Source organism: Tenrec ecaudatus, chromosome 6 (genome assembly GCF_050624435.1).
Source record: "Tenrec ecaudatus isolate mTenEca1 chromosome 6, mTenEca1.hap1, whole genome shotgun sequence".
NCBI lineage: Eukaryota > Metazoa > Chordata > Mammalia > Afrosoricida > Tenrecidae > Tenrec > Tenrec ecaudatus.
Genome location: NC_134535.1, coordinates 131,838,824 through 131,854,782, shown reverse-complemented (window position 1 = coordinate 131,854,782; position 15,959 = coordinate 131,838,824). Strand labels below are relative to the sequence as shown.

At 49.7% G+C, this 15,959-nt stretch overlaps 1 protein-coding gene across 1 annotated transcript in view; it reads left to right on the top strand.

Annotated features, from left to right (window-relative positions):
* The window catches only part of SLC6A12 (solute carrier family 6 member 12), a 31,934-nt gene that overhangs the window by 14,258 nt on the left and 1,717 nt on the right, over window positions 1–15,959 (top strand). The window contains exons 4-11 of the mRNA XM_075553148.1: window positions 945–1,029; window positions 2,566–2,698; window positions 4,373–4,507; window positions 10,572–10,675; window positions 11,061–11,185; window positions 11,621–11,733; window positions 12,255–12,392; window positions 13,323–13,425. Coding sequence (XP_075409263.1) covers window positions 945–1,029; window positions 2,566–2,698; window positions 4,373–4,507; window positions 10,572–10,675; window positions 11,061–11,185; window positions 11,621–11,733; window positions 12,255–12,392; window positions 13,323–13,425 — 936 coding nt within the window. The remainder of the gene's footprint in view (window positions 1–944; window positions 1,030–2,565; window positions 2,699–4,372; window positions 4,508–10,571; window positions 10,676–11,060; window positions 11,186–11,620; window positions 11,734–12,254; window positions 12,393–13,322; window positions 13,426–15,959) is intronic.

Sequence of the window (15,959 nt, the reverse complement as noted above, 5' to 3'; positions counted from 1 at the left end):
TAAACAGCAGAGTACAGAAGCTGACCATGGCAGAACTTGCCACAGAACAAGGTGTGCAGGCTCTGGGGCCAGCTCTGCTAGCTGACCCTTCTGTGGGGCCTTAGACCAGCCACTAGGAGGTGGTTGTAAACCCAGTGTGACTATAGATGTGATACACATTGTCAAGGCATTGTCATCACTCACTCACTCACTCACTCACTCACTCACTCACTCATTCGGCAGATGTTTACTGAGCACCTCCTTTGGCCAATCATGGCGTGGAAGACTCAAGGGCGAGCAAGAGCAACATGGACCCTGCACCCCTTGGTCTCATCATCTAATAGTAGAAATAGACAGAACAGGCACCCATTGGGACAGGTCAAATAAATCCAGAGTGCAGTAACCTTCATAAAACAGTTGGTGGGAGACATGACGGAGATAAGCAATGAGAGGACTGCTCAGAGACGGGGCGCTATGGGGCCGAAGGAAAAGAAGGCGCTCGCTCCCTTGGTGAACAGCATTTCAGGCAGGGGGAGGAGCAGACACAAAGCCTCAACCACGTGAGCTGTCAATTAGGCAAATGTGTGACCATTGGCCTAGCGGCCTAGGGGCAGATTGCCTCTGAGGACTGAGTTGTGTCAGAGGGTAGAGGGGTGGTCGGAAGAGCAGTTGGATTCAGGGTGACCCACAGCAGTGCAAGCCGCAGGGGAGGCTGGCCTCATGGACGACTCTAGCAGTCAAGTCCGGGGACTCTGGGAAGTAGAGACCCCAAAGAAGCTCCTGGGGGTAAGTGTGAGGCTAGAGGTGGGCGTGGGCAGGTGAGGGGGAGGGAGATATGAAGGTGCAAGTAGTCATGTGGGTATAGGGGATGTGGAAATCACCAGACTGCAAGGCCAGATCTGAGGAGCAGTAAGCTGAGCTTGTTCCTAGTGGATGCACATCTTGCTTCCCCTTATCTCCCACAGAACACTGCATGAATTTCCTGAACCACTCAGGAGCCCGAACTGCGCCTTCTGAGAACTTCACGTCGCCTGTCATGGAATTCTGGGAGTAGGTGGTGGGCCTGGTACCCCAAGCAGAGGGAGTCTGAATTTCTGAGCCCTCGGAGTTAGGGTGCAAGTTGAAGACTCTTTGTGCATACTTTTCTGCATTTGCCTACCACTCACACCCTACCCCCCACCCCACACATCATGGAGGGATGGGTGAATGCTGGCATACTCGCTATTACTTCCTGTACCTGCACACGTACCCCAAATGCACACATGTCCACCCAGACGCACATGTCTCTCCATCCACATCCACTTATGTTTATTCTTTCATGTTTTCTCTTTCCCTTACATCTCCCCCACCCACACACACTCGTCCACCCACACCCACTGTTTCTGCCTACCAAGGCCCGGTGTTGTGCTGGAAACAGCTGGTATCAACTCAAGAGAGCTGATTGTGTACATCTCTTCCCAACTCTGCTCCGTGATATCAGGTTGGTAGCTTGCAATCAGCCAAGGCGGGAGCATTTACACCACAGAAATGGGCAAACATTATCCTTTCTCTTCCTCCACACAACTACACCTTCATATTCACACCTGTGCTACACAAGTTCACCTGTATTCTCATATAAGTCTACCTAGACCCTTACACTTGACTAGAACCCATTGCCCAGGCAACTATACCCTCATAGCCACCCCCACCCACCCACTCCCATACATCCTCTTACATGCGCACATGTACACACCCTTCCAGGAATCCTCACCCCACACGTATCTCCATTCAGTCTTCACACACACACATTTCCATCACCCATATATACCTGTAGATACGAACACCCTCAGCCTCTCCACCTCATGCCCATTTATTTACGCATCAATTTGCCACATGTACCCCCACACTCTCGGCATTCACTGGAGATGTCTGGGGGCCCAGTGGGTTGCATGGTGAACTACGTAGCTGCAAGGTCTGCAGTTCAAACACACCAGCTGTTGGCGGGAGAAGACAAGGCTGCCTATTCCCACACAGGTTTGCAATAAACACTAAGGGGCCGTGATCCACTCTGTAGGATCCACTCCTGTAGGATCTATGTGAGTTGGAGTTCACTGGATGGCAATGGCCATGTACACTTAGAGAGTCACTTTCACAGTCTCTTCGTCATGGTGCCCACTGAAATCTGAATGTGTTAGAAAGACAAAAATACTGGTGGATTACCACAGGGTGCTCTTCTAACAACCAGGGGCAGGCAAATATAGGTGGAACATGGCACAGCCAGGGAGGTACGGAGTTCTCAAAACTCACTGCCATCGAGTGGATTCTGACTCAAGTGATCCTATAGGACGAGGTAGAACTGTCCCGGTAGGTTTCCAAGGCTGTAAATCTTTTTGGGGAGCTGAAAGCCTCATCTTTCTCCCATGAAGCAGCTGGTGGATTTGAACTACAGACCTAACGTAATCCATTACACCACTAAGGCTCTTGGGAGGTAGGGAGGGGGGTGGGGGAAGCCCTGGAGTATGAGATATGAGAGTCAGAAGCCTTGGCGACAGAGGCACGTTGTCCCCTTTCACCTCTTACTGGTTATTCAATTTTACCACCCCTCAGGAGACGAGTCCTGGGCATCTCCTCGGGCATCCACGACCTGGGGGCCCTGCGCTGGGAGCTGGCCCTGTGTCTCCTGCTCGCCTGGATCATCTGCTACTTCTGTATCTGGAAGGGGGTCAAGACTACAGGCAAGGTGAGGTGTCCCAGCTCCTCATAAGCTCTCAGTGGTCCCCAGAGACCGTGGGGACACTTGCTGGAGAACAGAAAGAGGGTGTAGTCAAGGGAACAAGAACAGCGAGTAGAGCGATGTTGAGCTCAATACAAGGACGTGCTTTCTTTTCTATCTGACTTTTAGAAACCTAGGGTTCTGCTCGGAGTCAGAATCAACTCGATGGCAGGAGGCGTGGGTTTTAATTGGCTGCGTATACAAGTGATACACAGAGCAAATGATGAAGCTAGAAGACACGCACATGCTCAGTTCTCAGATGACTGCTGTACAAGCCTTCCTGGTAGCAGAGCAAATCTGCTCTTCTGTTACCTCTGCTGCGTTGCCTTCTCTGCTGTGTGTGTTTCTCTATCTGGCTCTATGTACATCACGGGCATATTGTCTGCAACTAGCATTGTGCACTCATAACAGACTTATTTTTTTGGTATTTAGCCATCATCAAGACCGTTTTTAGTGAGAATTACCAAATGACTTGCCAAATGAGGTGGTGAGTTCTCTGTCATTGAAGGGATTCTTGCCACGGCCAAGGTCGGACAACAGGGAGCTTGTTGTGGAGAGGAAATTCAGACTTGAGCATTGCTTCCAACCCAGATAAGCTGAGCCAGATAGCTTTACGCTTCTGAAAGCCGGAAAGGGGTAGGGTGCTGGCTTCTCTGAGTAGTCATGCACCTAGGCAGTTCCTGCAGCCATCTTCCCCGTCTGTGGATTGCTAACAATGGCAATGCCAGAGCTTCAAACTGGGTCATTCTGGTTCCACCTCCCTGCTGCGAATTCACCATTGTACTCCAGACTCTACATCTGAACAAGATCCTCGGGTGGGTTTTTATAGATCCCCAGATTCTTCGATGCTTACATACATTCACCAGAATCCTTGGGGATCTTGTTAAATTCCCTCAGATCCCCTTCCACTGAGTTTGCTCCTGACTCACTCATAGGTTGTGGAGGCTGTGAATCTTTGTGGAAGCAGATAGCTGCAGCTCTGTCCTGCACAGAGTGGCCGGGGACCCTGAACCATCAACCTTGTGGCTAGCAGTCCAACGCTTACTTGACGACAACACTGCCCGGGCTCCTGGGTCAAACCTGTAGTTAGAATAAAAATAGTAATCACGGAGCTGAGCTTGATCAGGGCCCAATGGGTCACCCTCTGTGAGTGTTCGGGATGCCAAGACACCCGCGTTTGCCAGAGTCCAGGCCCCTGATGCTGCCCCATGCTTAAGCCTGGAAAAGTACACTCTAAATTCCACTACCACCACCCCTCCCCCAGATCACTGTACAGATCTGGTCAACCCTAGGGGGTGGAGTCCCACCCTCACTGTGGGTGTGGGGAAACCAGCCAGGATTAAGGGAGATCAGCCTCTGGATTTAAAAATAGTCTTTGAAATGTTATGGACTGGAAATTCATCCTCCTTCCTCCTCCCCCCTCCCCTTCTGATTCCTATCTCACACTTGGGGAGTATGGGACCCACTGGAATGTATTGTAAAAGAAGGTGTGGAAAGGTTCACACGCTCACCCCCTCAGAGTCTCTGCACTGTTGTGCACTGGCTATGACTCGTGCTGCCTGGGGAGGGTGACGGGTGGACCCCTGTGCCCCACCCCACCCCCTTCCCCCCAGGAGTGACCTTGACCAGCTTCCTTTCCAGGTGGTTTATTTCACAGCCACGTTTCCCTACCTGATGCTGATTATCCTGCTAATCCGGGGCATCACCCTCCCAGGAGCCTATGAAGGCATCATCTATTACCTGAAGCCTGATTTGTTTCGCCTCAAGGACCCCCAGGTCAGTTCTACGCTGGGGGCTGTTTCCCCCCTCAAATCAGACCTGGCCTTTTGCAAGACCCTTATTGCTTCTCTTTGGGTTTAAAAGTAATGGATGCCTACTGTAGAAAAATTAGATAGCACAGAAGAAAAATTCCTAAAGGGACCAAAAAAATCTCACCATACACATATAATCTGTTAACAAGTCTTTATCTTTCAACTTTTAAAAAATGTATGCATATTTTAACATTGCTGAGATGATTACATATAATGAGACAGAGTCTGATCGTTTTTCTTGACATTTAAATTAAGAAAATATTAAATATTACCCTCAGTATTTTCTATGTTAAATTCTTTTTATACTTAAATAATATTTGTTTTATGCATTATCATTCATTGATTCATTCTTCCACAAAAATGGACTGAGGACCCATTAGGTGCTAGCTACTGTTCTGGGAGTCATTGAATGGTGTGAGCTGCTTGACTGTTAACCGAGAAGTTGGTGAGTTAAGTCCACCCAGAGGTGCCTTGGAAGAAGGTCCAAGTTGTCGACTTCCAGCAAGGCAGCCATGGACAAAATCTGAGTCACAGGTCCCCTCTGACACACCTGGGGCACCCTGAGTTGGACTTGACCCATCAGCAGCTGGGAACCTGCTACCATCCTAGGGCCATTTATAGGGCAGTGAACAAAACATACCCCAGGCCCTGCCCTCTGAGCACCCACGCCTTAGCAGACGTGCCACCATTGAACTTGCCCTTGTTCTTAGACATTTAAGTAATGTGTGTCTATCCACAATTGTAAATATAGCTGCAATGAGCACTTTGTGTGTCAGTCTTTTGACCACACCTCCGATGATTTCCTGGTGGGAGTTAGAATTGGAATGAACGAGTCAAAGAGCCTACAATTTCCAATTCTTGCTATGTACTGACTTTGGAGAAATGTAGGCTTTCGTCATTGATGATTGAGGACGAGTTTCCTTCCACAAGGTCATTGCTAGGCTCAACTATATTTCTTTCCATCTCTGATAGTTTGGTAGCCCAAAATAATATTTTTAATTTTAAGGATTTGAATCCTAGAGATTGGAATTTCCCCATACATTTTTGACTGACTGTATTCCCTTTGTAGGATGTGGATGATCACATGCTTCTTTTTTTCTTATATTTTTATAAAGTATAAAGTGCTTTTCCCCTCTATTTTAATGAAGCTGCCTCTTGGTCCCAGTATTAGCTGCCTAAACTACACTGTGCTAATCCAATAAATGGTGACTGCCTTGGCTTGCCCTGCAGGCAGGTTTCAGACATCCCTGGGTGCTCGGGAGGCTGTTGTTATTGATAGAGTCGGTCGAGTCAGTTCTGACAGACAACAGAAGGAAACGCTGCCCAGGCCTGGGCCAGCCTCACAATTGTTCTTAAACTTGAGTCCATTGTTGCAGCCACTGTGTCCATCCACCTTGTCCAGGGCCTTCTTCTTTTCACTGCCCCTCCACTTTATCCAGCACGATGTCCTTCTGCAGCAGCGGTTCTCAACCTGTGGGTCGAGACCCCTTTAGGGGGTCAAACAACCCTTTCACAGGGGTCGTCCGATTCATAACAGTAGCAAAATTACAGTGATGAAGTGGCAACAAAAATAATTTTATGGTTGGGGGGGTCACCACAACATGAGGAACTGTTGGGGGCGCAGCATTAGGAAGGTTGAGAACCACTGTTCTGCAGGGACTGTGTCTCTTGATAACATGTCCAAAGTATGTGAGGCTAAGCGTCACCTCCTTGCCTCTAAGGCGTATTCTGGCTATACTTCTTCCAAGACAGATTGGTTTGCTTGTTTGTTTGTTTCTTGGTGGTCCATGGTACGTTCAATGTTCTTTACCAGCACCAGCATCGAAATACATCAAGTCTTTGGTCCTCCTTCTTCAGTGTCCAACTTTCATATGTGCATGAGGCAATTGACGATCCCATGGCTTGGGTCAGGCATTCCTTAGTCCTTGACGTAACATCCTTGCTTTTCAACTCTTTAAAGTGACCTTGGGCACCAGATTTACCCAATACAATGTATCCTTTGCTCTCTTGACTGCTGCTTCCATGAGCACCGATGATGGATCTAAGCAAGACCAAATCCTTGACAACTTCAATCTTTTCTCTGTTTATCATGTTACCTAAGGTCCAGTTGTGAGGATTTTGGTCTTTCTCACATTGAGTTGTAATCTATATTGAAGGCTACCATTCTTGATCTTCATCGGTTAAGTGCTTCAAGTCTTCGTTATTTTCAGCAAGCAAGGTGGGGTCATCTGCATATCGAAGGTTGTTAATGAACCTTCCTCCAAACCTGATACCACATTCATCATCTAATCCAGCTTCTCTGATGATTGCTGAGCCTACAGATTGGTTAAGTATGACGAGAGGATGCGACTCTGATGCGCTTTACCTTTCTGATCTTAAACCACGCAGTACTCCTTTGTCTGTGTACAGGTTGCACAGGGCCACAATGAAGTGTTCTGCATTTCCCATTCTTCTCAAGACGATTCATAATTTGCTATGATCCACAGAGTCGAATGCCTTTGCATAGTTAATAAATCTCCAGTAAATATCTCTCTGGTATTCTCTGCTTTCAGCCAAGATCCAGCTGACATCTACCATGGTATCCCTGGTTCCACATCCTCTTCTGAATCCAGCCTGAGTCTCAGGCAGCTCCCTCCCTGGCAATGTACTGACGCACCTGTGGTTGGGTGATACTCAAGCAAAATGTTACTTGTATGTGATATCAATGACATTGTTGTTAGTTTGCGCATTCTCTTGGGTCACCTTTCTCTGGAATCGGTACAAATGTGGATCTCTTCCAGTCAGTTGGCACAGGAGCTGTCTTCCAAAATCCATGGCATAGACGAGTGAGGGCTTCCAGTGCTTCACCAGCTTGCAGAAACATTTCAGTTGGTATTCTGTCAGTTCCTGAAGCCTTGCTTTTGGCTAATGCTTTCAGTTCCGCTTGGATTTCTTCCTTCAGCGCCATTCCTTCTCGATCACATGCTCCTCCTGATGGTTGACATCGACCACTCCTTTTGGGGACAGTGACTGTGCATTCCTTCAGTCTTCTTTGGATGGTCCCTGCACTGTTTAATGTTTGCCCACAGATTATTTCAATATTCAAAACCAAGGCTTGATTTTTTTCTTGAGTTCTTTCCGTTTAAGATAGTGCAAGCGTAGTGAATTATTTAATGGGGCTCTTCTAGTCAAAACCTCTAACTCCCAAGTGACCTTTTCTTGCATGGGTCCGGTAAGAAGGTGCAGGAAGATGCTGGTAGGCTTCACCTGCGAGTACTTGTGAACAGGCTTCCCTGGGATGTCATTCTGCTGTGGATACAATGAGTTCTCTCAGAGCAAGAGGAGGAACCTCATTACCAGTAAGAGCCAGGAGGGGAGCAAGTCCTCTAGACCCAAGGTCCCTGTGCAGTGAACCTTCTGGATCCAGAAGCCAGCTATAGGATGAAAGGAGCAGCAACAGAACCAGGAGCTGGAGAGCCCAAACCATGGAGCAAGTAAAGCCAAGAGTTTTTGTGCAGGAGACTGGCTTACTTAACTCGGGGGTTTGCTGACCCCCAGAGCTTCTGCTGAATGCCTTTGCGTTGAGGCTTACAGCAGGATGTGTATGCTCCTTGTGCATTTATTAGCAGACCTGAAAGAACTGTGTAACATGTCCTGATAAACAACTCTACCCTGAGCATTTTCACTGACTTTATAATCTGTTAACTTCTTGAATAAACCCTTTAATCATGAATTTTGTCAGAGTTCTGTGCAGCCACTGAAATGGATATTAGAACCCAGAGTGGTGGAATAAAACCACACAGATAGGGTGAGCCTGGTCTTCCGAACTGGTTTTCGACCTCTAGGTCCTTGCCCATTTTCATAGCAATTCTGGACTTGGTCTTCTCTCTTCTCGAGCTGTCCATATGAAATTCCGCTCCAGCTATTTGACTTCATCCTTTCTTCCGTTGGCTTTAGCTCCTCTAAAATTAAGATCCAGTTTCAGAGTCTCTTCTGATAATCCCTTTGACCTTCTCCTTCTTGTCTTTTCAGTGACCTTTTGCTTTTTTTCATGCATGATGTTCTTGATGTCATCCTACAGTGTCTCAGTCTTCTGTCAGTAGGGTTCAATGCAGCCAATCTGCTCTTGAGATGGTCTCAAAACTCAGGTAGGATAGATTCAAGGTTGTATTTTGATTCTTGTGAACTTGTTCTAATTTTCTTCAGCTTCCCCTGAACTTATACTTACGGGCAATTGATGGTCTGGTCCACAGTCAGCCCCTGGCCTGGTTTTAGCTGCTGATATTGAGCTTCTCCATTGTCTCTTCCCATAGATGTAGTCTAATTGATTTCTGTGTATTCCATCTGTAGAAGTCCATGCGTTGTTGGAAAGGGTATTTGCTATGAAGAAGCCATTGGTCTTGCAAAATTCTATCATGAGATCTCCATCTTCACTTATATAACCAAGACCATCTTTTTCCAACTACTGATGCTTCCTCTTTGTTTCCTACATTTGCATTCTAATCTCCAATAATGATCAATGCATCCTGATTGCAGGTTTGATGAATTGGACTGAAGTGGTTGGTAGATCGCCTTTATTTCTTCATCGCAAGCTTTGGTGATTGGTACATATTTGAATACTAGTTTTATTGACTGGATTTCCTTGTAGGGCAGTGGTTCTCAACTTTCCTCATGCCGCAACCCTTTAATACAGTTCCTCATGTTGTGGTGACCCCCCCAGCCATAAAATTGTTTTTGTTGCTACTTCATCACTGTAATCTTGCTACTGTTATGAATCGGCCGACCCCCATTAAAAGGGTTCTTGGACACCCCCCCCTCAAAGGGGTTTCGACCTAGTAGTTGAGAACAGCTGTTGTGGGTGGATAGATGTTATATCACAGACAACACTGGACTTCAGAGTAGACCTTGACATGTCATTTTGGATGAATGCAATGTCATTCCTGTTGCATCTGTCACTCCAGACACAGCAAATTCCAAATTCTAGTTATGAGCAGATATTTACAGTTGTGTTTGTACATTCCAAGTTCTGCTTATTAATACAGTTACAGCTGCTTCTTCTCATTATGAGTCATGCCCCATCAGCATGTGAAGGCCTCGAAGACTTTATCCCCACAGGTTTTACTCCATTGCTCCATTATGATCAACACGTCTTTAAGAAGGCAGCTCTTGAGTCAGATTTTGAGCGTCTTCCAACCCAAAGGGGCTCATCTGTTGGCGCTGTCTCTGACAACATTCTGCTTCCAGGTTTTCAATGTCTAACAATGATTTGATGCTGCCCAGAAGGTTTTCAGTGGCTAATTAATCCCAAAGTGGACAGTCTGTTCCTTCTTGGTAAGCGCTGCTAAAACCTGTTTACTTTGGGCGACCCTGCTGGCAGGGTCCTAGCTAGTGACCTAGCTTCTAGCACCACAGCAACACCCAAGGCACCGTGACAGCACCTCAGCACGACAAACTCGCCGACAAGTGGTGGTGCTTATAAGAAGTCCTGGTTAAATGCTCAGGTACTAACCAAAGGGTTGGTTGTTTGCACTCACCAGGGGCCATGTGTGTGTGGAAGCCCTGAGCATCTACTCCTGTCGAGGGTGTAGCATGGGAAACCCTCTGGGGCAGATGGACTCTCATCCTATGGGGTTGCTACAAGTTCTAATGACTTACTCACACGCAGCAACAACGTGTCTACCAGGCCTCTTGGATGGTCCCAGTGGTCAAAGCACTTGACTGCTAATGGAAAAGTTAAGGTTTGAGTCCACCCTGAAGTGCTCTGTTTAAGAAAGCTCGGGAACCTACTTCAAAAAGCATCAGCCATAGTAAACACTGTGGAGGGCAGCTCCACTCGGGCACACGTGGGGCCGCCGTGAGCCGGCATCCACCCCATTCAACTCATGGTGACTAGTGAACTGTCTACAGGAGCAGACATCCATGCGGCCGTGAGGAGAATGACCTAGCCAGAGGAGGGCGAGTCAAGGTGGAGCTGGCCGGGAGGTACCAGGCCCCACTGGGCACTCTCCTACCTGCCCTTGACCATTCTCGGGGGGCGGGGTGTCTCACAGGTGTGGATGGACGCTGGCACTCAGATCTTCTTCTCCTTCGCCATCAGCCAGGGGTGCCTGACAGCCCTGGGCAGCTACAACAAGTACCACAACAACTGCTACAGGTAAGAATCGGGTGGTTGGCATGGCGGGGTGGGGTGGGGGGATCCTGGCCATGCTATGTTTTAAGGGGATGGGTACCCCACAAGGAACTAACACCCAGTCCCTAGGCCCAGGTGATGTTTCTTATGACGAGGGGTCACGAGTTGTGACAAACTGACATCTGGGTTCTTCTCCCTCCTTTTCTCCCCACTCTACTCCCTTCACTCTTGATTCTGGACCCTGTCTCATCGTTGTCTTCCCATCCCTCCCCGCTCTGTTCATGTCTGTCCATATCCTTTGACCCTTCATCTTCTCTTGCCTCTCTTCACCCACCCCCACGATTGATTTCTCTCTTCTTTGCTGTCTCTCCATTTGTCTGCTTGTACCCCCTCTGTTCCCGCCCCCCAGGGACTGCATCGCCCTCTGCTTCCTTAACAGTGCCACCAGCTTCGTGGCCGGGTTTGCCGTCTTCTCCATCCTGGGCTTCATGTCGCAGGAACAGGGGGTGCCCATTTCAGAGGTGGCCGAGTCAGGTAGGTGCCGGAGACCTGGGCGACCAGAGAGCCTTCCCTCTAGAAAGGCCAGCATCCCAGCCACTGGGTGATGGGATCTTCTAGCAGGGGCTCCATGGACTTGGGAGGGAGTGAGAAGGAGGGAGAGCAGAGTCGGGGGCGGGGTGGGAAGTGGAGAGATGAACTATTGGTGTGTTTCCTAGAGCCTGGAAGAGCAGGATAGTGGGTGAAATCATTGCAACCTCTTACACCTGCTCTCTCTCTCTCTCTCTCTCATACACTCTCTGATGGTCTCACTCCCTCATTCACGCACTCTCTCATGCACACTGACTCTCACATAGTCACTCTCTGTCTCGCTCTCACTCACCAGCTGACTTGGTGCTTGAGGAACAGGCTCTTTCTTACCTGAGGACAGGTGTGCCCTGAACGCACCTGATTGTGTTGTGTGCCCGGCAGGTCCTGGCCTGGCCTTCATCGCATTCCCCAAAGCTGTGACCATGATGCCCTTGTCCCAGCTCTGGTCCTGTCTTTTCTTCATCATGCTCATATTCTTGGGGCTGGACAGCCAGGTACGTCCCTCTGCCCCACCTGCCCTTGTCTGGTAACCTGTTTGCCAGCGTCTGCCTTTCCTGCCACACCTCCTCTTCAGTTACCCTTCCTCGGCTGGTCAATGCCAAGGCCCTTTCCACCAATGTCCAGGGTGTTCCCTGGGGCTGGTTGGGTGAGCCTACGCCTTGGGATTCTTCTGCGAGGGAGCCACCCAATTTGCTCCTGCAACTTTTGCTCTGGGCCCCCACCCCACAACCTCCTAAAGGCGACCCCAAACCTCCTTCCACACCTCCTGCTGCTCGGCTCCAGCGCCACTGTGCCATTGGGGTGACAGACCAGGGTCTCTTCTGCCCTCTCTGTACAGCCAAATGTGAGCGGCCCTCTCCCCCTCCCAGCTTGGGGGTCTCTGCTCTCTGCTCCTCTCCCCACATTCCTGAGGTTCAGCCGGTGCAGGGGGGGGGCAGCGGGGGAGGTGGAAGGCCCAGCCAAGGATGAGGGTCTGACCTCCCTCGCCACGGCCCCACGGCCTTCCCACCCACAGTTCGTCTGCGTGGAGTGCCTGGTGACAGCCCTCACGGACATGTTCCCCAGGCAGCTCCGCAAGAGTGGGCGGCGCGAACTGCTCCTCCTCGCCATCGCTGCAGTGTGCTACCTGGTGGGGCTCCTCCTGGTCACCGAGGTGAGCTGCTGGGCGGCCTCCAGGGCGGGGGAGTCATGGGGGACCCCACCCTGACCCTCTCAGAGCCACAGTTCACTCAGCTGTGCAGTGGGAACATTGACACCTGCCTGCTGCTTCGACAGCAAGGCCGCAGGGAGCGCCCAGTGAATACACCTGCGTTCCTTAGGTCTCTGGACTGAAAGAGACAGGAACCCAGTGCAAGCCGACGGGATCTACTTCGAAAAGCATCAGCCATAGTAAACAGGGCAGTTGGGCAATGTAGGGGGCCAGGTAACTGACAGGAAGCCGACAGACATCCTGGTTTTAGGCAGGACTGGAGCCCGTTGCCCCGGCGTTGTCAGGAATGCCCTTCCCTCCGGGAACTTTGTTCACGGGCAGGCTTTCCTTCTGCTGACATTACATCGTGTCTGCCTCCAATCTCCCCAAGCCCACAGGAAAGAGAGAGCCTTTTCTGGAGAACACAAGCTGCAAGCCAGGGCAGGGACACCCAACCTCAAAGGAGCATGCTTAGAGGGAGGGGCCTGCTGGTAGAGGGGAGAATCTGTGCCCACCTCCACCCCCAGGTGTTGGAGGGATCTGAGGGTGGGGGCAGGCAGGGCATTGGCAACTCCATATATACCTGTATCAAAGTAGCACCTGTGTAAGGCAGAAACCTGCCAGAGAAGGAAAATAAAACTGAAATAAGCCTTGGAGAAGTGGTAAGGTGGTGCACGGTCGAAGGTGGAAACCTGGAGAGACGCAGGAGGACAAGGAGGCCCCGTCGAGATGCAGCTCTTGCGGGCTTCCATGTTTAAAAGTGACTGTCGACCGACGTCAACACTCTCTCACTCACCCATGACTGGGCAGGACAGCGCCCCGCTGGGAGTGCTGGGAGCGTGTGCCCTCTGTCCCCCATGGGCCAAGGCCTCAGCTACCCTCCTGTGTCCACAGGGCGGGATGTACATCTTCCAGCTGTTTGATCATTACGCTTGCAGCGGCATCTGCCTGCTCTTCCTGTCTGTGTTTGAAGTTATCTGCATCAGCTGGGTGTATGGTGAGTTGGAGGAAGAGGATGTGGGGGGAGGGGCAGCGGAACCTCCTCAGAGCCCAGCACAGGCCCTCTGGCATTGTATTGGTGTTTTGTTTGTGGGTTTTTTTTGTCACCGGGAATTTTATCTGTTTTGGGAATCCTGGCATTCCTCATTCCGTAGCAGGCAGAGGGCAAGAGCCCTTGTGGCTTAGCAGAGTCTGTGTTGGACTGCTAACCTCAAGGTCAGCAGTTCAAAACCACCAGCTGCTCCACAAGAGAAAGATGAGGCTTTTTACTCCCATACAGAGTTATAGTCTCGGACCCCACAGAGGCAGTTCCACTCTGTCCTCATGGGTTCCTGTGAGCCGGAATCGAGCCTGATTTCCTTGCGTGACACAGTGATAAGAGGCAAGAGGCCCTTCCCTGGTGGGACAACGTTTAGTCAGAAGGGAACTTTGGGGCCTCTGAGTGTGATCCTCTGCACATTCTCTTTCCAAAGATGAGGTCATCACTCAGACTTTGCTTGAATACCTCCATAGACAGGAAGCTCATGCCTGCAATTTTGAGGTACTTGTCCATTCCATGGATGCCAGGCACCCCTTTCTCAGAGAGAGCAAATCAACACTTCCACCAGCGTCAGATCAATAGCCAGTGGGGAAGCCCTTTCAGTGCTGAACGACTGATCACTGCTGATACTGCCATCATACCTGTGACCGGATCAGTACCTGTGACTGGATCAGCCACATCTCCGGGCTCAGGGGAAGCAGTGAGCAGGAAGGGTGATATTTTTTGCTACTCCAGTCTTCTGCTTGGGGAGGGCTCCACCCTGTCCCTGCCTTGGGGAGGGCTCCACCCTTTCCCTGTCTTGGGGAGGACTCCGTCCTTCACGCCTCAGGCCTTCTCTGCTATCCCGAGACTTTCCAAAGCTGTTCTGAGAGGACCTGCTCCGGAGTCAGAGGCGATCCTGGCTCACAGCAACCCTGCAGGAAGGGGTACAACTGCCTCTGGGGGCTTCTGAGACTGTTAACTCTTTATGGGAGTGGAAAGCCTCATCCTTCTCCTTCCGAGTGGCCAGTGGTTTTAAGCTGCTGACCTATCAGGTCACAGCCCAGCTTGACACCCGCTGCACCCCAGGGCGTCTTAGCTCATTCACGAGGCCGTGTCCGCTCAGCCAGAGGATGGCGTACCCATCCAGCAATCCCTAGACTTTAACTGAGGTTGAATTGAGAAGAAAGGAGTTGAGTCTCTAGTGTTGGGATCTCCTGCACCAGTGTGACGTGGGGAGGTGTTTGATGGGGTTGCGAGTGGTCTTCCAGTGCTGCGACCAATCAGTGGGTCTTCCCTTTGAGAAGGCTGGCTCTGCTTGAAACCAGAGCACCTGGTGGCCTAAGGACATTAAACAGCCAGTCCAGCCAATGTTTTCTTTCTTTCTTTTTGTATAAATCATTATATCAGGGCCTCTTACATCTCTTATCATAGTCCAGACATCAATTGTATCAAGCTCATTTGTACATGTTGCCATCATCAGTTTCTAAACATTTTCTTTCTACTTGAGCCCTTGGTATCAGCTCCTCTTTTTCCCCTCCCTCCTCCACTCTCCCCTCCTTGTGACGCCTTTATAAATTATAATTATTATTATGATATTCTTTCTCTTTTTGTGATTAATCACTATGCTTTATTTTATTTTTAAAAAATCATTTTATTAGGGGCTCATGCAACTCTTATCACAATCCACACATACATCCATTGTGTCCAGCACATTTGTACATAGGTTGCCATCATCATTCTCAAAACATTTTCGTTCTACTTGAGCCCTTGGTATCAGCTCCTCATTTTTCCCCTCCCTCCCCACCCCTCCCTCACAAACCCTTGAGAATTTACAAATTAATATTATTTTGTCATGCCTTGCACTGTCTGAGGTCTCACTTCACCCACTTTTCTGTTGTCCATCCCCCAGGGAGAAGAGTAGATGTAGATTCTTGTAATCAGCTCCCCCTTTCTTCCTCACCTTCCCTCCACCCTCCTGGTATATTATTATTTTCATGTCTTACACCGTCCACTGTCTTTTTCTTCACCCATGTTTCTGTTGTTTGTCTCCCTCAGGGTGGGGGTGGGGGTTATACATCAATCATTGCGATCCCTTTCGACCCCTTCTCCCCCCACCTTCCCCCTTCCCCTCATGCCAAGGGCTCTTATTTGTACCAATATATATGCTCTGGTCTAGCTGGATTTGTAAGGTAGAACTGGGGTCACGATATGATGGTAGGGGGTTAGGGGGGAAAACTGGCCAATGCTTTTCACGAGCACAAACCACACCATCTTTTCACCACATGTTAATGGAAACTCAGAGGTGGTTCTGGCAAAGTCTGGATCTTTGTCCCCGTCCCTGTTTCTAGCCCCGTGTGAGGTCAGTGTGGCATGCGGGAGCCGTGGGAGCCCGCTGCTTCTGGGTCTTGATCAGAGATGGAACCCACCTCTGCCGTGCAGACAGGCGAGCAGTTATGTGGTTCTGGACCCCCATTTTTTTATTTCAATCATCTCTGTAGTTGGGATGTCCT